General features: G+C 41.4%; 6 protein-coding genes across 6 annotated transcripts; all 6 read right to left on the bottom strand.

Annotated features, from left to right (window-relative positions):
* Positions 1-587: 587 nt before the first annotated feature.
* LOC108054361 (Ionotropic receptor 52c) lies at positions 588-2,377 on the bottom strand. Its single transcript, XM_017137266.3, has one exon. It carries the CDS (start codon positions 2,375-2,377, stop codon positions 641-643), a length of 1,737 nt encoding a protein of 578 aa, XP_016992755.2. The 3' UTR covers positions 588-640.
* Positions 2,378-3,054: 677 nt separating this feature from the next.
* On the bottom strand, positions 3,055-4,836 carry LOC108054363 (uncharacterized). The gene has a single exon (XM_017137268.2). The coding sequence runs from the start codon at positions 4,834-4,836 to the stop codon at positions 3,055-3,057; it is 1,782 nt and encodes a 593-aa protein (XP_016992757.2).
* A 431-nt stretch (positions 4,837-5,267) lies between these two features.
* Positions 5,268-7,064, bottom strand: LOC108054364 (uncharacterized). The gene has a single exon (XM_017137269.2). The coding sequence runs from the start codon at positions 7,062-7,064 to the stop codon at positions 5,268-5,270; it is 1,797 nt and encodes a 598-aa protein (XP_016992758.2).
* Positions 7,065-7,306: 242 nt separating this feature from the next.
* On the bottom strand, positions 7,307-11,522 carry LOC108054368 (uncharacterized). Its single transcript, XM_044393069.1, has 4 exons — positions 9,778-11,522; positions 7,864-9,497; positions 7,385-7,514; positions 7,307-7,331 (listed from the first exon to the last, which is right to left on the bottom strand). Exons 1-4 carry the CDS (start codon positions 11,520-11,522, stop codon positions 7,307-7,309), a joined length of 3,534 nt encoding a protein of 1,177 aa, XP_044249004.1.
* A 356-nt stretch (positions 11,523-11,878) lies between these two features.
* LOC108054365 (uncharacterized) lies at positions 11,879-13,724 on the bottom strand. Its single transcript, XM_044393066.1, has 2 exons — positions 13,643-13,724; positions 11,879-13,578 (listed from the first exon to the last, which is right to left on the bottom strand). The coding sequence occupies exons 1-2, from the start codon at positions 13,722-13,724 to the stop codon at positions 11,879-11,881; spliced, it is 1,782 nt and encodes a 593-aa protein (XP_044249001.1).
* A 510-nt stretch (positions 13,725-14,234) lies between these two features.
* Positions 14,235-16,031, bottom strand: LOC108054369 (uncharacterized). Its single transcript, XM_017137276.2, has one exon. It carries the CDS (start codon positions 16,029-16,031, stop codon positions 14,235-14,237), a length of 1,797 nt encoding a protein of 598 aa, XP_016992765.2.
* Positions 16,032-20,563: the final 4,532 nt, after the last annotated feature.

Here is a 20,563-nt window from a genome sequence, read left to right as displayed (position 1 = left end):
GAAGATAAGAATTCAGCGAGTCGAGCAGAAAAGAGGTTGTCCAGAGCGTTCCGAAAAGAAGTCGGTTTTGTGAAATTAAATAAGTCAAATCAAGAAACATTCATTCATTTAAGTTTTTGAAAAACATTCTGTTACTTTCCCAAATAAACTGAAATTTGTACCATCCCACAATAGGAATGATCTGCAAGGGTATATAAGCTTCGGCTAATTGTTTTTCCTCGCGGCGCATATATAACTTTTTCTTGGTTGGTTGGTTCTTAAAAATTGCAAAATTGAACTAAGTGCACATTTTAAGGGTTTTCGACCAATAACGTCTCAATGAGAAACTGGTGATTTTCGAGAGAAAAACCTGACATTGACACTCTCTCTTAAGTTAATTAAAAAGTATTGCGTAAGTATATTACGTAATTACAGCTTTGATCCACCCACCATATAGTCAATTAAAAAAAATATTTTTATACCGGAGTAATCTTTAGGTTTATTTAAATCCTGCCTAAAATCAGCATTATTCCAGATACCGGTGACCCGAATATGTTTGGATGAGATAGGGAAACTATTTATTTATTTCAGCGTAAATATTAATAAAGGCTCTGAAGATAAACATAATAATGTTTTATCCTTAATTACTCAGAGGTTTAAATTATATCCACCGGTTCAGAGGTCCCATAAGCTCCACGATAAAGCAACAGAAACCAAGGCCTAATCCTGCGAAATACATGCAAAAGACCCAGTATAGATTGTGTACTTCGATCTGATCATCCGGGATTGGGCGACTGAAATCTTTCAGTGATGTCAGATTGAGTCTCCGCATGTCCAAGAAGCTTCTATCGATCCAGTGCTTCGTTAATCCAAACTCTTTCTGTCGCAGCATATGCTCCTCGAAGAGATCGCGATAGGGCAAATGACGCCGAATGGGAAAGCTTAAGATATCAAAATAATTTAGGCAGAGTTCATCTTCGTAGTAGAAGAGTGGAGATTTGAAGATATCTTGTTGCTGGCTAAAGGTGATCCATCGCAATGCGGTTACCGGGTAGATATAGTTGTCATTGAAAGTGCTTCGCAATTGCTCGAATCGACTGTATTCAAGGACCAGTACCTTTTCCTGGCTGACGTTCAAGAACTGAAGTATCTCTTCTTCGTAAAAGGTTATGGCTAACTTGTACCTGGATATCTCCAAGTCGTCGAAGGAGGTTATATACGGCTCGACAGGAGGAGTATATAGGAAAGCCTGCAGGTAAGTCATATACATCGTGGTTGTAATCATACTGGAAAAGCAAAGAATCATGAAAATCAACTTAAGTTTTCTGCTGGAGTAACGGGGAAAAGGAAACGATTGAGCCAAGAGTCCCCTCATACATATATCGTTCATCAGGACGCTGCTCAGGCTCAGAGATTTTTCTTGCAGATAGATCAGCATCACAGAAAAAACGAAGAATAACAATAAAATCATTATAAGGACGAATGGATCCACGATCGCAATGTAGATTTGATTAAAAGGTATATCATCCGGAAGAGGAACCATTAGGCAGTAGGAACTCATTATGTACGGATAAGAGAGCGTTTCGAAGCTTGTCTTTTTAAAGGAGAGAGCCTCGCTCATTCCAATGTCTAGAAGATCTTCCGCAGCCCAATTCGTTATATTTACAAAAGACACTTCCTTTCCGGCCTCGATCAAATGCTCCTGCATAACAATGGTAGCATTGACCTTTTCAACGAAGTTATTTAACAAATTGGCTACGAAGCCAATATACTTCTCTTTGCCGGATTTAGGATCGCGGTATAACATGCATCGAGGTGCTAACATGTCTGGGAAGGATCTAATCGGCGCTCCTTTCATGTTTCGAAATTGTTCTATGAAAATCGGGTTACCTTCGAATAGATTTACTTTTTCAAAGTTTGGTTCTTGAAAGAGGCGGCAGGAGTATACCACCCCGGACTGATCCAAGTTGTCCTTCACCATGGCTACATTGTATTGCTCTTTTTTCGAATAGAAGTCGCACACCGACTGCGGTTGTATATCCCCTCGCAGAAGGATTAGTCTTCGGTTCATTTGCAGCTTCATTAGTGTGCGATAGTTCTCCTCCCTTTCGGCTTGAAAGTCACAACTGAGTATAAGGGTTAAGCTGCTGAAGTTCCATTCGAAGTTGGTGCTACCAGAAGACACCAGTACTGTTGGGATTTTTAGTCGTCTGGATAGAGAAGGAAAAGCACAATCGTCGCCATAAATTAGTAGGGTGTTGTAGTTTTCTTCGATTTCCAATCTTAGGAGAAGGCTGAACAATCCTTCCTCTAAGTCTGAGTTAGTTTCATTGGAAATATCCAATAACTCGGACTTTAAATTGCCAAGGCAGAGAAGAATGATTATTAACCAAAGCATGGTTCAAAAGTAACTGTTGTAAATTCCGTGCGATCCTTACATTTTGTAAAATCACGTAAATGTTCATTAGGCATGCCATTTACATGTTTCTCATATTGTGTTAACACAACTAAATGTTTGGGGTTTCACTCATGTAATATTCAATACGCGATTTTAATAACGCTTTCACTCTAAATACCCCTTACTAATAGAGATTAAAGATAGTGCAAAGGTTGCCAGTAAAGAGAAGAAAAAGCTTACCATTAAGTACACACAAAAAAAAACTTTGTAAAATTAACCAATATAATTGTCAAACAGTACCTAACCAGCAAAATTGTTAATTCTACCGATTAAACAGTTACTTTCACAACAACAATTACACACAATTAGCAAAGACAAAGACACCAAAGCAAAAACAAAATACACGTAACTATTTTTATAGTTACGTAAGTATCCGTATAGGTCAATTCTATCAATCAAATTTTTTTGATTGAACTATAATTTTAAGATAGGTACTTAAATTTCAGAAAAGGTAGAATTTGATTCTTAAAGACCAGTGTAACAAAAATCCATTATTATAGTTTCCCCATTAATGTTATTTACTATTTTTTAAATTATTTAAAGTTTTATTTAAGCAGAATGAGTTTGGTTCAGATAACAGAGTAAAATACAGGGTAAAATTACTTCTTTGCAGACAATTATTGGTTGTGGTTTCTTAATTCCCGCCAACACTTCCACTTATTTACTCCTATTTCCAAAATGAAGCAAACAACGCTGATCATAATGGCAGCTAGGTAGATTTTCAATATCCACGAGACGTCTTCCAACAGGAGACTTGGAGTGTATGCTTTCGGATGACTGAGGTCCTTGAGAGGTGTGAGGCCTAGTCTCACCATATCGAAGAAGCTGTGACTCCTCCAGTAGCTCACCAAGCCGAACTCCTGTTGCCGCATCATGTGATCTTCGAAGAGGTGGCGGTAGGGCAAGTGCGGGCGCAGGGGAACGGACAGAAAGATTAGTCTTGAGAAGCAGAGGTCCCTGGCATAGTAGTAGACTGGCTCTTTGAAGAGCGTCTGCTGCTCCGCGTAGGCGCTCCATCGATCTCCTGTTACCACATAGTTGAAGCTGAGGTTAAAGGCGTCCCGCAGCTCATTGCACTCCGGCATGCTGTCGATTACTACTATATTATCATTCTGAATTTCTTGGAAATACGAATTATTGTGCTGTATCAGAGCATTTACCTCAATCAATGGGATTGCAATCTTCTTTTCATTCTTACCAATATCCCCAAAGGAGTGAATTCCTGGTTTGGATGGAGGATTCGTGAAATAGGAATTCAGGTATGCCTCGTACATGGTGGTCAACATAATGCTTGCAAAGCAAACTAGGCTAACTATTAGCCTCAAGTGTTTGTTTGCATTCAAGGGAAAGGGAAAGGATTGGCCCAAGAGACCACGCAGGCTTTTATCGTTTAGCAGTATGTTGGCCAGACTCAGATCCTTCCACGACATTTTCTGACTATAAATTAGCAGCATGGAAAATATGCAGAAGACAATGAAGATAATTCCGAGAACACGGCGATCCACGATCACGGCGTACACCAAACTATATGGCAATTTCTCTGGAACTTGAACCATTAGACAGTACGAAGTGAGAATGTAGGGATAACTGGCTGTTTCTAAGAACGTTGAACCCAAGGAGGATTTCAAGGTGGCACCAATGTCAAGCTGTTCTTCTTCCGTCATTTTTAATATTTCCCTTACGATGGATTTTTTGTTCAAGATTTGTAATTGCAACGTAGCATTTACTTTCTCAGCGAAAGTGTTAATAACATTGGCCACATAGCCTGTCATCTTCTTATCCCCGCTCTTGGGATCCGGATAAAGCATGGAACGTGGGGATAAGAGGTCGGGCACTGTCTTGATGGGTCTTCCGTGCATATTTCGTAACTGTTCAATGTAAATCGGCGTATTATCCGATAAACTTACTTCTTCAAAGTTAGGATCTTCAAAGTGGCGACAGGCGTAGATAGATCCTGACTTATCGAAGTCATCTCTTAACAAGGCTATATTGTATTGCTCCCTGTGCGAATATCTTTCGCACACAGCATCAGGTTGATTATTGCCTCTTAGGTAAACTAAGCGTCTGTTTCGTTGCAGCTTAATTAAAGTACGGTAGTTCGCCTCCTTTTCCTCTTCAGGACTGCAGCTAAGTATCAGGGTTAGACTGCTGAAGTCCCAATCAAATTTGGTGCTACCCGAAGACGCGAGCACTGTGGATGCATTCAATCGCCGGGATAGAGAATGGAAAACACAGTCCTCTCCATAGACTAGCAGTGTGTCGTAGAACTCCTCCACTTGCAGCCTTAGAAGGAGAGTGAATAGTCTTTCCTCCACTTCGGGCTTACTTCTACTGGTGACATCCAAAAAGCGGGCACTGGAATTTGCAATGCAGAGAAGAAGGATAATCAACCACGCCATGGTTATAATTTAACTGTGGCAAATCCTGTGCTTTGCCCACATTTTGTACTTCAAATTTACACGAACCGTTGAACTGACATGCACTTTTCATGTTTCCCACATTCTGTTAAAGTGTTTATGACCCATAATTGGGCAATTAGCATTAAACGTGCTTGTAACTCAGGTTTTGAGGGGGGTGGTTTCCTATGGTTAACTGGGCTGTATACATTCTAATTTTCACCAGCCTTTCGTATATCCTACATAGCGATAAATGAGATGCGTCTAATGATTCTGATTATGATTGTTGGAAGATTTATCTACCCGCCATTTTTTTTGGAAACAATAGGTATACAATCCACAATAGATCACAATTCTTTTAGTGAAATTTATATGTTTTATTCAGAGTACAAACATGTGCGTTGAAAAATTTTAAAAATGTGCTAAACATTAAGCTAATAATTTGTAAACCATCCCCATTTATATGTCTTAAAGCGGCTCCAGCATTTTAAAGATACCAAGAGCTCCAGGGCGAAGCAAGCGCAACTGATACCCAATGCAAACGCGTAGAGGCCGAAAACCCAGTAAAGATCATCCACGAAGATGACCAAGTCATCATCTTGCGGTTTGCTGAAATCCGTAAACGGTGTAAGATCGAGCCTCAGCATATCCAAGAAGCTGTGGTCGATCCAGTACTTCAATAAGCCAAATTCCTTCTGCCGCAGGATGTGCTCCTCGAAGAGATGGCGATAGGGCAAGTGACGTCGAATGGGGAAGCTCAATATGCTGTAGCGACTGAGACAAAAATCATCTGAGTAGTAGAATACGGGGTGATGAAATAGCTGCTGTTGCTCGCTGTAAGTGCCCCAGCGCACACTGGTCACCGGAAAGATATAGTTGTCGTCAAAGGATTCGCGTAATCTCACAAACTCGTAGTAGTCTTCAAAGATCTTGACTCGTTCATCGCTCACCTTTTCCAGTTTACGATTGTTCCCGAAGCGCAGCATATCCATTTCGACCCAGTTCATGGCAATTTTGTACCTGGACTTTTCAAAGTCGCCAATGGTACGAATCATTGGTTTAGGTGGAGGACTAAACAGAAAGGTATTCAGATAGGCCCCGTACATGGTTGTGGTCATTAGACTGGCGAAACACAGGAGCAAGCAGATCAGCTTCAGTTTCCTACTGGATTGGCGGGGAAAGGGAAACGGCTGACCCAAGAATCCCCTCAAGCACATATCGTTCATCAGGACACTGGTCAAGGTCAGACCTCGAAAGGACTTTCTCTGGATGTAGATAAGCATCACCGAAAAGATGCAGAACATGACAATGAGTAGGCCCAGAACGCTATGATCTATAATCACACCATAGACCTCGTTGTACGGTATCTTCTCCGGAAGAGGCACCATAAAGCAGTAGGAGCACATCAGGTACGGATAGGTGAACGTATCAAAGTTGCTCATTTCCCAGGTGGTGTCCACGCTCATGCCAATATCCAAAAGGTCATTTGCGGTCCATTTCGAAATATTCACAAAAAAGACCTTCCCCTCGACCTCGGTCAATTTCACCTGCATGTCCAGGGTTGCGTTGACTTTCTCAATAAAGTTATTCAATAAATTCGCCACAAAGCCAATCCACTTCTTTTCCCCTGTTTTCGGGTCCTGGGTCACCATTGACCGCGGTGCCAAGTTGTCTGTTATTGTTCTGATCGGTGCTCCATGCATGTTTCGAAATTGATCTATGAAAATGGGTTTACCATCAAATAGATTCACTTCTTCATAATTTTGATCCTGAAAGTAGCGACAGGAGTAGACAGACCCGTTGACTTTCACAATGGCAACATTATATTGCTCCATTTTTGAATAGAAGTCGCACACCGACTCCGTTTGGGTATCCCCTTGTAGAAGGATAAGTCGTCTGTTCATTTGCAGCTTCATTAGTGTGCGATAGTTCTCCTCCCTCTCGGCTTGAAAATCACAACTCAGTACAAGTGCTAAACTACTGAAATTCCAGTCGAAGTTCGTGCTGCCAGAAGAAGAAGACACCAGAACTGTGGGAACTTGTAATCGTCGGGATAGGGAAGGAAAGACACAATTCTCTCCGTAAATTAGTAGGGTGTCGTAGTATTTATCCGTTTGCAATCTTAGAAGTAGACTTATAATTCTTTCCTCAACGTCAATATTATCAGTCATATCGGAAAACTGAGCTTTTGTTAGTCCAATGAAAAGAATAAGATTAATCAACCAAGCCATGGTCTTAATGAAACTGTTTAGAACCTCGTTAGTTCCTCGCATTTTGTATATTAAACGCTAAAAGGGCCTTTGCCTCTGCCTCAAAATATGTTGGTCAGGCATGCAGTTTTCGTGTTTTCATTTTGTGTTAATATGAATGGCCGGCCAGGGCAATTACAGGTTGCATGGGATCTGCAAATAAAGACTTTCGATGGGTTGGGCATATAATGTTAGGGTTTTTGATGTCCGTGCTTGCTAGTTCTTCAATTCCCGCCAGCGCCTCCACTTCTGAAACCTCAAATAAAAAGCAAAAGATGCTGAGAATTATGGCGACTACATACATTTTGAGAACCCAGGAGACATCCTGTAGGAGTAGACTTGCATCGTGCACCGTTGGCGGGCTCAAGTCCTTGATGGGCGTTAAGCCCGATCTTATCACCAAACCGAACTCATGCTGTCGCACCATGTGATCTTTGAAGAAGATGATAGTTTCATTATCCATACAATATTAAGATACCGTTCTTGAAGAACTCAAAAAATAAATCATTTAAATGTGTGAATACTTCGAAAAACTTTATTACTAATCATTTTAGTTTCTTAGTTTTCACAAATTTGAATTTATTAAATAACGAGAGGTAATTAATTTGCAGCAGAGGGAGAAGCCGAGTGCAGGGAGAAAAAAAACCCTTTCGCATAAAGGGGATTCAGTGACCTAACCATCCGAACATCCTTTCGCGTTGCCAACGTCTCCACATCTCAGTTTTACCGAAGAGCTCAAGTGAAAAGCAGAGAATGCTAAGCATCATTGCGACCAAATAACTTTTCAGTAGCCAGGCAAGATCCTCCATGACTAGGGCTACCTTTTTCCTTGGTGGTGGACTTATGTCCGTAAGCTGGGTTATGCCCACTTTAACCTTGACCATGAAGGCGTGGTCCATCCAGAGACCCACCAATCCGAACTCATGCTGTCGCCTCAAGTGATCTTCCAAGAGGTGGCGATAGGGCAGATGTCTCCGCATGGGAATGGATAGAAAAAGTAGACGTGAGAAGCAGAGGTCCTTTGCAAAGTAATACACCGGCTTTTTGAAGATCCTTTGATGCTCGTCAACACTGGTCCAGCGATCTCCTGTTTGCATATAACCGTAGCTGAGGCTGAGCCTATCCCGAATTTTAACAAACTCGCGCAAATCCAAGAAGATTTCTAAGTCATCCTTTGCCATTTCCATAAATTCCGTATTATTGCTTTTGATCATTGCGTTTGCCTCATATTCAGAAATCGCCAGCTTTTTGTTATATTTTCGTATGTCCTTAAAGGACCGAATGGGCGCTGCATTAGGGGGGTCCATTAAGAACGAGTTCAGGGTGCCACAGTACATGGTGGTCAGCATGATGCTGGCAAAGCAAAGAATGCAGAAGATCAACCTTAGTGTCTTGCTTGCATTGGCGGGAAACGGATGAGATTGGCCCAAGATCCCGCGAAGGGTGACATCATTTAGCAGTATGCTCGAAATCTTAAGGCTCCGCCATGACAACTTTTCGCTGAGAAGCAGCAGCACAGAGAGCAGGCAGAACATCACGAAGATCAGGATGAGGACTTGCGAGTCCATTACAACCGCATATGTTATATTAATTGGCAACTGGGATGGAATTTGCAGCATTAGGCAGTACGGTGTCAGCACAAATGGATAGCTGGTAGTGTCCCATCCACCATCGGAAAACATTGAGTTCACCAAACTTATGCCGATGTCGAGCTCACCTTCATCAACCCCCTTTGTTATTTCACCATAGTTCTGCTTAAAAATCTCGTACTGCAAAGTAGCATTCGTTTTTAGGACATAGTAATTGATCGAATCGGCCAAGTATCCAGTTAACTTTATTTTGCCGCTTCTTCCATCCAGCATGGCCCGCGGAGCCACAAGATCTGTCATCGCCCTGATCGGTTTTCCATGCATATTTTGAAATTGTTCAATATAAATCGGTTCACTTGTATTTGTGTCTACTTCTTGAAGACTGGGATCTTGAGTGGAGCGACAGGCATAAACCATTCTCGAGATGTCGAAGTCCTCTCTTACCATAGCTACATTATATTGTTCCTTCTGCGAATATTGTTCGCATACAGCGCTCGGTTGATCAGCCTGTGTTATGTAGATCAGACGTCTGGATCTTTGAAGTTTAATAAGTGTGCGATAGTTAGCTTCCCTATCATCTTGCGGCCCACAGCTGAGGATCAGAGCTCGACTGTTGAAGTTCCAATCGAAGTTGGTGCTACCTGTAGACACGAGCACTTTGGGCTCATGCAAGCGCTTAGATAGCGAATGAAAAACGCAATCCTCTCCATAAACAAGAAGGGTTTCGTGGGGTTCTTCTAGTCTCAATCGTTGCAGAAGATTTATTAATCCGTTCTCCAGCTCTATGTTCTTTTTAACTTCTATATCCGACAATTGAGCCCTTGAGCTCCCAAGGCAGAGAAGCAGGATAATTAACCAGACCATGGTCTACACAATACTGTTGGATATCTCGTGCAGCCTTCATATTTTGTATTTTACATGCATTCAGAACCGGAGTACCTTGTGTATAAGCTGGTCTGGCATGCAACTCTCGTGTTACCGTGTATTAACTTGTTTAAGTTTGAGTGCAACCCATTTCGAGTAAAATAAATAATTCAAATACAGGTACTGTCTAAAAGGATTAGAATAGTTTGTACTAATTTTTAAATTGACTCCCGTGCCCCCACTTTTCTATTCCTATTTCCAATAAGAAGCATAAAATGCTCAGCAAAATAGCAGCCAAATAAAGTTTAAGTATCCATGAGATGTCCTCCATTAACAGACTTGGACTAGCCGTTATTGGCCGACTGAGGTCCTCGAGAGGCGTTATGCCGAGTCTTACCATATCGAAGAAACTGTGGCTCTTCCAGTAGTTCACTAGCCCAAACTCATGCTGTCGCATCATGTGATCATTGAAGAGATGACGGTAGGGCAGGTGTCTCCGCATGGGAAATGACAGGAAGATCAGATGTGAGAAGCAGAGGTCCTTGGCGAAGTAGAAGAGTGGTTCCTTGAAAAGCTTCTGCTGCTCCGCATATGCGCTCCATCGATCCCAGGTCACCAAGAAGCTGTAGTCGCGATTGAAGGCGTTACGCAGTTCAAGGTACTCCTGCCAGTCATAAAAGATTCTAAGGTCGTCTTTGTGAATTTCAAGGAATTGTGTGTTGTTGAGGTTTATAAGAAGACTATTTTCTATTTCGGTGATTCCGATCTTTTGGTGAAACTTGCCAAACTCCTTGAAAGAATGAATGTGAGGTCCTGATGGAGGATCCGTGAAAAAAGATTGTAAGTAGGCCTCGTACATCGTGGAGATCAGAATGCTTGCGAAGCACAGAATGCAAAAGATCAGCCTTAAATGCTTGTTAGCATTGGAGGGAAATGGAAACGATTGACCCAAGAGACCTCGTAGGCACATGTCATTCAGTAATATGTTGGCCAGACTAAGGTCTTTCAAAGTCTTTCTCCGGCTATATATCAGCAGCATAGAGAGCAGGCAAAACAGCAAAAAGATAATGCCAAGGACTAGTGGATCCACTATAGCGGCATAAACCAAATTGTATGGCAACTTTTCTGGAACTGGAACCATTAGGCAGTACGATGTCAGAAGATATGGATCGCTAGCTGTTTCAACGTTCTTTTCATATAAAGAGGTTTCCAGAGTGACGCCAACGTCAATCTGATCGAGCCGAGCCCTTTTTGATATGTCCTTTGGGCTTTCGTTACCAGCAAGATAACCATATTGCAAGGTAGCATTCACTTTCTCAGCGAAGTTATTGATTAAATTGGCCACATACCCCATTAGCTTCATTTCACCACTATTGGCATCTCGATACGGCATGGAACGCGGGGGTAAGAGGTCTGCTTTTGCACTGATAGGTTTTCCGTGCATATTCTGAAATTGTTCAATATAGATTGGCCTCGTGTCCGATAAATTTAGTTCTTCATAATTAGGTTCTTGGAAGAAACGACAAGTGTAAATGACTCTGAACTTTCCGAAGTCCCTCTGTAACATCGCTATATTGTATTGCTCCTTTTTTGCATAGCTATTACATACATTTCTTGGTTCCACTTTTTCTTGTAGATAAATCAGACGCCTGCTTCTTTGCAGCTTAAGAAGAGTACGATATGTTGTTTCTCTCTCTGATTCAGGGCCACAACAAAGAATCATAGTTAGGCTACTAAAATGCCAATCAAAGCTGGTGCTACCTGAAGAAACCAACACAGTGGGAACATCCAAATGTCTGATTAGGTCATGAAAGACACAATCCTCTCCGTAGACAAGCAGAGTGTCATAGAACTCGTCCTGTCGCAGTTTGTGAAGAAAGTGAATAAGTCCTTCATCTGTATCGTTTTCGTTGTGACCTGAGATCTTTGGGAACTGGGCTGCAATCTGGAATCCCAGGCAGAGAAGGCAAATGACCAAACTAGCCATAGTTCATACACAAACTGTTAATATAACATGAGGGCTCCTCCTTTTTGCTTCCTTTCTTGTCAATTTAAATAGTTTTCATGTGTAAGTCACATATTTTGATTTAGGTATGTTAATAGCTCTGCAAAAATATACAAGTCGGCCAAACAATTTTGAGTGATGTTCGTTTTGGGAAACATTTTTTATATCGCGTGGAACCGTTTGCTTTCACTACAATTATAGGTTCCAGTCATGCATTTTACTCGTACTTGCTTTTAAATTCCGTAGGGAGGGTCTAGTTTGCACCTACTTGAATCCAGCAATTAATATGGAAACTACTTTTTATTGTTTTATTGTTAAATATAAAAAAAAACCGATTATTAGCACTCGTTGTTTATTAATCTTCGGCTTCCCGCATATAAAATCTCAAATAAAAAGCAAAAGATACTGAGCGTTATGGCGACTACATACATTTTAAGAATCCAGGAGACATCCTGCAGGAGTAGACTTGTATCGTACACCGTTGGTGGACTTAGGTCCTTGATGGGCGTTAGGCCCATTCTCACCATGTCGAAGAAGCTGTGGCTCTTCCAGTAATTGACCAAGCCGAACTCTTGCTGTCGCATCATGTGATCTTCGAAGAGGTGACGGTAAGGCAATTGTCGCCTCAGTGGAATTGACATAAACAGTTGCCGGGAAAAACAGAGGTCCTTTGCGAAGTAGAAAATGGGCTTCTTGAAGAGTTTCTGCTGCTCTGCATAGACGCTCCAACGATCTTCCGTTACCATATAGCCGTAGGTGAGATTAAGAGTATCGCGGAAGTTCAGATACTCCTTCCATCCCTCAATGATGACAAGGTCCTCTTTGTTTATTTCGGCAAATTGTGAATTATTCGTAATTTTCAGCGATGTGATTTCAACCTCGGCCATAACAATCTTCTGATGATACTTTCCAATATCCTTGAATGAACGAATTTCATGATCCGTCGGGGGATTTGTGAAATACGATTGCAGATAGGCATCGTACATGGTGGTCATCATAATGCTGGCAAAGCACAGAATGCAAAATATTATTCTCAGATGTTTGCTAGCGTTTGAAGGAAACGGGAACGATTGACCCAATAGACCGCGTATGGTTATATCATTTAGCAGAATGTTGGCCAAGTTCAGATTCCTTTTCTGACTGTAAACTAACAGAATGGAGAGCAGACAGAAAAGCACAAAGATTATAACGAGAACGAGGCGGTCAACTATGATGGCATACACCCGATTAAATGGCAACTTTGCGGGAATCGGGAGCATTAAGCAGTAATTGGTCAACAAGAATGGATAACTGGCGGTATCAAGGCCATTGGTAAAAACTGAGGCCTCCAAACAAATGCCAATATCAAGCTCATCATCATCCTTAATCCTCCTTATTATATCTTTAAAGTTTACCTTGCTACTTAGGGTGTCATATTGCAATGTGGCATTTATCCTCTGAGCGAATGTATTCATCAGATTGGCCACATAGCCCGATAGCCTTCTTTCTGCGCTCCTTGGATCCACATACTCCATGGATCGGGGAGCCACTAGATCTGCTACTGCTGTGATCGGTTTTCGATGCATATTCCGAAAGTTTTCAATAAAAATGGAGTCTCCCTTCAGTACATCTATTTCTTCAAGGTTGGGATGTGATAGAAAGCGACAGGCGTATACCATTCCCGTTATTCTGAAGTCTTCTCTTACCATAGCCACATTATATTGCTCTTTTTGGGAATAGCTATCGCATACAGAAATCGGCTGAATGTCCTCTGGTAAGTAGATCAATCGCCTGCTTCTTTGTAGTTTTTTGACAGTGCGATAGTTATCCTCTTTTTGATCTTCGGGACCACAACTGAGTATCATAGTCAGGCTGCTGAAACTCCAATCAAATTTTGTGCTACCCGAAGATACTAAAACGGTGGGCACATCCAAACGTCCGGAGAGGGAATGGAAAACGCAATCTTCTCCATAGACAAGCAACGTATCGTATATCTCTTCCTGGCGGAGTTTCAGAAGAAGGTGGTACAGTCCCTCTTCGAGGTCTCCTTTTCTCTCAGCTGAGGTATCCAAAAAATGTCCTCTTATCCCTCCAAGACAGAGGAGGAGAATTGCCAACCCAACCATAGTTTTCACCAAACTGTTTCGATGCCATGACATTTCCCAGCTTTTTGTTCTGTCGCTTGCTTATTAAAATACCTCTCATGTTTAAAACCCATATGAGTAGAAAACATGTTGTAAATGAGGTGCCCTCAACTATTTCTAGTTTGTGTTATTTTTGTAAAACATTTGTGGTAAAACGGTTGTGGGGCGACTAACAATTTTGACTAATAGTTTTTATAGCTACAAAGACCTTCTGATGGCTTTAAGTTGATTCGATTTTCTCATGCACTTTCCGTGTTGTCCCAGTAGTGGTAGCATTGGAAAGTGAATAGCTTTGAAGGTCGGTAAAATGCTGGTAAAATGTGTACTGTTTGCTAAAGCTCTTAATTTATTAGACATTTTTATTAAACTAAAAATGTGGTTCAAGTTTCCCTCGACCTAAAAAGAAAACTCAAACTTGTCAAAGCTTGTCCTTAACTTTATTTAGTCAGCAAATATATTCCCTATTCTGAATTTAGAATATACAATTCATCTTAAAACATAAAAATTTTAATAAGGTTTTAAAAGTTTAATAGAATTTGCTTTGGTATGCTTTGCTTAAAAAATCACCTATTTACCTCCAGCACCTCCACAACCGACTGCATATCTCACCGCAACGAGATATCTCCAGTATAAAGCAGCAGATACTCAGTCCGATGGCTCCCAAATAAAGCTTTAGTATCCAGGAGATGTCGTCGAGAAGTAGGCTCCCCTCAATCTTTCGCTCGTGACTTAGGTCCTTCATGGACGCCAGGCCCAGCCTAACCATTTCGATAAAGCTCTGGCTCTTCCAGAATGTCACCAATCCGAACTCGTGCTGTCGCATCATGTGCTCCTCAAAGAGGTGTCGATGGGGCAGATATCTTCGCATGGGTGGGCTGAAGAACATGAGCTGATTGAAGCACAGATCTGCGGCCAGATAGAAGGCGGGCTCTGCGAAGAGCTTCTGCTGTGCCTCGTAGCCACTCCATCGATCCACAGATACGGGAAATATAAAACTGGTATTGAAGGAGTCACGCAGGACTAGATATTCCGACCAGTTCTCGTAGATCAGTAGGTGATCCTCGTTGATCTCCCGAAAGTGGGAATTGTTCAAGGAGGTCAGCACATTTACCTCCATCCTGCTTATCGCCATCTTCAGCGAAAAGTTTCCAATATCTCGAAAGGAGCGAATAGATGGTTCGGAGGGAGGGCGAGTGAAATAGGATTGCAGATAGGCCTCGTACATGGTGGTGATCATAACGCTGGCGAAGCACAGGACAAAGATGATGAGCTTGAGGTGCTTGCTGGGATTGGGGGGAAACGGAAACGATTGACCTAGAAGACCTCGAAGGCTTTTGTCGTTCAGCAGTACGTTGGCCAGGGTGAGATTTTGCCAGGAGAGGTTTTCCGAGTAGATGATCAGAATCGAGAACACGCACAACAGCACGAAGATAATGCTGAGGACCTGTGGATCCACTATCATCGAATACACCAAGTTGTAGGGCAGCTTGGCGGGCACCGGAACCATCAGACAGTAGCCGGTCAGCAAGTAGGGATACCAAACGTTGCCCGTACTCTTGAACTGCAAGGAACTGGACAGTGCGGTGCCAATGTCCAGGATATCCTCCTTGGCCCAGTTCATAATATCCACCACACTGGCCTTCTGAACGCCCAGGTCTGTTATGTTTATGAACTCCAGACTGGCATTCAGTTTCCGGACATAGTTGTTCATCATGTTGGCCAGATAACCGACCATTTTGGTCTGGCCAGTCTTCCTATCTCGATAGACCATGGTTCGAGGCACCAGAAGATCTGGCACCGTTCTAATCATAGCTCCATGCATATTCTGAAAGTTCTCAATGTAGATGGGTTGGTCTTGGAAAAAGTGCTCTTCCTCATAGTTGGGTGTCTGAAAGAAGCGACAGGAGTAAATGGTATCTGACTGATGAAAGCTGGACTTGACCATAGCAATGTTATGTTGCTCCTTCTGGGAATATTGGTTGCAAATCTCCTCTGGCTGGCTATTTTCCTGTAGATGGATCAGCCGCCTGGTTCTCTGCAACTTCAGTAGGGTGTTCGAGTTCTCCTCCCTCTCTGCATCAGATCCACAGGTCAGTATGAGGGTCGAGGTACTGAAGTTCCAATCATAATTGGTACTTCCCGAGGCTACAATTACTGCGGGCTTGCCCAGGTGTCTTAGTAACGAATGGAACACGCATTCTTCTCCGTAGACCAGCAGAGTGTTGTACTCTTCCTCCAAATTAAGTCGCGAAAGCACTCGAAGTAATCTATCCTCCAACTCGAGATCTGTGGTATGAGTAACATTGAATAGCTTGGCACTCAACTGGCCAAAGCAGCAGAAAATCAGGACTAGCCATCCCAAAGCCATCGCGGAACTGTTGGTCATCCTGGCAGCACAAGTCCTTTTTATATTTGCTTATATTATATTTCAGAGTATGAAGAGTTCCCAAATCCATTTGAAAGGTATTTCGAAACCCTGTTAAAAAGTGCATATCATTTTGTCATGCAATTTCCGTGCTCAGCTCGTTTTGTCGAACCATGTGTATGGCAATTAACGGCTGCACTTTAAAGTGTTTGGCTGACATTTATGCGGGACACGAGATTCATTTACCTGAGAATGCCGCCTCCTGGGGGTAAACCAAAAAGTGTTGGCCTTGTGCGTGAGATTGCCCCATTTGAATTTCTCGAAAGGCCTTTAACAACTTCCGCTGCAATTCGAAAATGAACTCGAGCAACCAGTGCATTTCCATTTCGACGATGCATGTTTTAAGAGTGCTGGGAAGACAGACAATTCGATTGCCGAAACGAAATTTTCCGGCAATTTAAGCCAAACCAGACTCAATGCATTCGATTTTGTGACTTGGGCCCGCATGGAAAGTGTAGAAACGCAAACATTTCGTTTTATGCTCTTAATTGCAGTGCAAGTGGATTTCAATTATTCAAATGAGGCGCTTCCCCGGCAAATGCAGCTGCATTTTACTTCCGAACTGCCGCAAACTGGTTCGTTTTTGGCCAAGAGAGTTTTATGGGAGAAGGCTAAGGCGAAGGCGACACTGAAATCGAAACTGAATTTCTTCTGCTTCATCATCTGGCTATATGGCTCTATGGCTATATGGCTATCTTGGCTGGCGATGATATCGCGGCTTTATCTCTTTGGCCTGCCTTTTGCCATTTTGCTCTCCGCTGTGAATGACGTTTTCAGCGAAAGTTGTTACGTTACCTTACCATCCATCGACAACCAGCACCGAAAGCCTATGCAAAACCGGTCGGTCATTGATTTTTGGTTACTGCAAATTGTCTGGCCATGACCAGCTGTGGAGCACAACTCATCTCCGCTGCAGCGAAGGCGACTGCAACTGCAGCCGAAGCCACTCGAAAAGAGTCAGGCAAAAATGCTTTGTTGTCACTTGTGCCCCGCTCCACACTGCGTATGCTTGATTCGGCTGTAATGGCTTTCGTGCGTGCGAGTGTGTGGCGAATCTCGCTGTTTACGGCCGGTAAATGTTTACATAGCCAACCAGTTGCAGTGCCAGTTGAACATTGTTCAATATCTTTCAACGAAAATATTTTCTTAATAAACATGCTTCAAAGCAAACCGATAAAGTCTTTGATTGGTTACCAACAGAGTATTATTTAATGGTCTATATATTTTCCTAGAAGCACTTAAATGGTTTATTATTACCAATTTCGTAATAGTTTTTATAATTTATTGTCTGTTTGCAAATTGTCTGGTATTTTATGGGTTTTTAAGGGTTTTGTAACTATAGCTTACTATATTGACCTTTAAATGACAGTACTATTGAAAATGAAATAAAAACATTATTTAATACATTTTTCCGTGAAAGTTTTTTTCTATGTCCAAGAAATTAGAATATTAATTAAGTTACTTATTGCCAAACAAAAAACACATAAAACAGGTTATAATTAATTACATAATGTGTTTTAAATTAATGGTTACTAATTGTATGGTGTTAATTACGGCTAATTTGTACGTTTTTGTTGTATTTAAAAAATGTTGTGTGTGCTGTATACATTCAAATGGCATATATATTGGTGCAAAATATAAAAAATAGATAATATTTTTCGGGCTTGAAAGTACAGTATTTCCATGGTCCCTTCATTTATATTCTTATTCTTTGGGTTTAAGAAATATTTTAATGTTTTATTGGGTTAAATAAAAAACACCAAAACGTTACAGGCTAGCACAAAAGAAATAAAATTGAATTAATTTAAAAATAAATTGTCATATATATGCTGAACCCCTTTCATTTGCCCCAGTAGCCCAAAAAATATGTTTATCGCATAAGAACAGCTTATTATGATAATTTCACAAAACTGGTTGCACTTCCTTTCACTCCCAACTCTTTTGCTTTTGTCTGGCTTGTAAATTCGCTGGTAATCCAAGGAGCCATAAAACAAGAGCCAAGAGCCACCGAAATCTTGTAGGATTGCTTGTCTTTTGGCTAAGATTGCTTTCGGCCCAAAAGTAGGCAACAGAGTTTGGTCTACATGGTTTAGTAGAAAATATAGTCTCTTGAGCCAGAACTCCCAAAACTTCACCAAATTGGTGAGTAGGCTTGAGCTACAGGTCGGACTCAGGGTCCCGACCCGAAGTCAATTTCGTTTGGAGTCACACCAAAATTACCAGTGGATCGAAGAAGAAGTTAGTTGCAAGTGCAAAGATCAAAGTTACACAAATTAAAGGAAATCCAAAATTTCCAAAATTCCCGGCAATCGCCGTTACAAGTGGCTTAAAAACCAAAAAAAAAACACAAGTGCTAAAGTGCCAACCCCTAGTGGGTAAGTTTTTTGAGTGCGAGAAGTTGATAAAGTGGTGTTTGAACGCCGTAATGTTTTTAGGTGGCACCTAATTACATAACCCCGGTCCGCCAAAAGCCAGGCTTGGGCGTAAGAGGCGTCTGGAGAACAAAAGCGCCAACAGGAGTGAAGTTATATATCCATCAACCGATCAATCAGCACCAGCAGCAGCAGCAGAATCCGAGATCCCTCAGCAGCGACAATAGCGCCGAGAATTTGATTTATTTATTATCTACATATTTTATTATCATTATCTACATATTTTTTCTACTTTCTACATCTACGTTTATATGTTGTAGAATAGCCCAGTAGCCAACAAAATTTAGGCTAGGGTCCATTTACCGGCAATACAATCCGTAAGCCGTAGGGAAATATAGCCCAAGAAGACAAAAAAAAAATGAATTAATCAACCCCTCAAATACTAAATCATTTCGAATTACATTTAAAACTTAAAGTTTCGAATTTTACGCGTCATTATACGCCACTAGAAGCAGATTGAAGCTGAATTTTAGTTTAAGTAGTTTTAAGAGAATAGTTATAATCAAGAGAGTAGGTCAATAACAGGGAAAATATGCATTAGAGCTGAGCAGTCCCGTCTTCCCATGTACTTTTCCCTTCCCTCTCCCATGTCTTAACGGCAGAGTACCGTACCGCTGTAGAGTACGAGTAAGGCGAGTGAGAGTAACGCTAGCGATCTCTTATGTAGTTGAGGTTCTCTTTCACAGGCCCCCTTCGAGAAGCGCTTCTTCGTGGGAAAACAAAGTGAGTCGATTTAATGTCATAAGAATCTCAACTACCCTTTTTAAATAGAACAAAAGTCTAAAGAGAAAATTTAACTTGTTACAAAATAAAAAATTCACCCCTCACTTAAATGCTGTAATAAAAAAAAAAAAAATTTAAAGAAACTACAAACTCCAAAAAAATGTCCTCCCCATAAAGCCCAAACCACAACTCCCTGCTCAATAATATAAAGTTTTAAGCCACACATATCATGCCATAATTTTACATACCTACACCCATTATACCCGCTCTCTACATTTGTATTATTTCATGTAAAAGCTAGATGTTATATACATGAGCACTGAAATATTCAGCGATCGCTAAATTTAATTTTTATTCATTAAATTCGCAATTTTAAGTTCAATCTATATGTTAATCACTTCTTAGGATCCTAATGCTCTTGTTTAGAATTAAATTTTGTCAGTTAATAGGATTATTCTATGTTTAAAAATAAAATTTATAATGTTGTCTAAAGTTGAGTAGAGTCCATAGGGAAGCCATGCGTCGTCGAATGTTATCTGTCGTGTAAAGTGTAGTCGCCTTTTAGGGATCGCCATAAATATATCTGGTCGATGGTGATCATGGTAGGGAGGGCAAGTCAGCTTGAACAACCGCTGACATAAAGGCACTACATCCTTGTTCGTCCTTATCTGTCCTTTGCTAGTCAATAGTCCGGTCCATTAGTCCTGTGGAGATCCTCGTACCCTTTAGCACGCGAAGTAATAAGATTTTGTTGTTCGTCTATAGAGCAAGTAGCAGCGTTCTTAAAACCTATCCCCGACCCCCCTCTACTGGTAACTCATGCCGGAACCAGCGCGTGCTCTACGTAGGCTACAAATTACACCAGCTCTCGAAACGTAGTTCGCTACAGTATTCTAATATATAACAATAAACTTATTTGGCGCCCAAACGTGTGTGGCCCGATTCTGTCATGGCGACAGTTCGATCCGGCAAGGCCAGATCCATTAAAAAAATATTTAAAACCGTCAGTAACATCAGACGTTAGTCAAGAGAATCTCCACAGCATTCATCCGCTAGATTAGGTGCGGCGAGGAGTGATTTACGGATCACAACTCCTTGCATACTATTAGGCCGCTGGAAAAGTTTTAGCTATTTAGCTTTAACGCCGCTACCTAATTAAACTTACGCATAGGGCGTTGTTTATTGGCTTAATAAATTTGCCATCCCGTCTTTTAGCGTGGGAAGTATTATTTTTTTTTTTACTGAAGTTTAATATAGAATTGTACAGAACACTTGTTGCCGGTTGCCTGGTGTATCTGGTATAGTCTGTGTTTTATGCGA

The sequence above is a fragment of the Drosophila takahashii genome, chromosome 2R, assembly GCF_030179915.1.
Source record: "Drosophila takahashii strain IR98-3 E-12201 chromosome 2R, DtakHiC1v2, whole genome shotgun sequence".
Taxonomy (NCBI): Eukaryota; Metazoa; Arthropoda; class Insecta; order Diptera; family Drosophilidae; genus Drosophila; species Drosophila takahashii.
The sequence above is the reverse complement of the archived record's forward strand: the minus strand, read 5'-3'. Positions and strand labels throughout refer to the sequence as shown.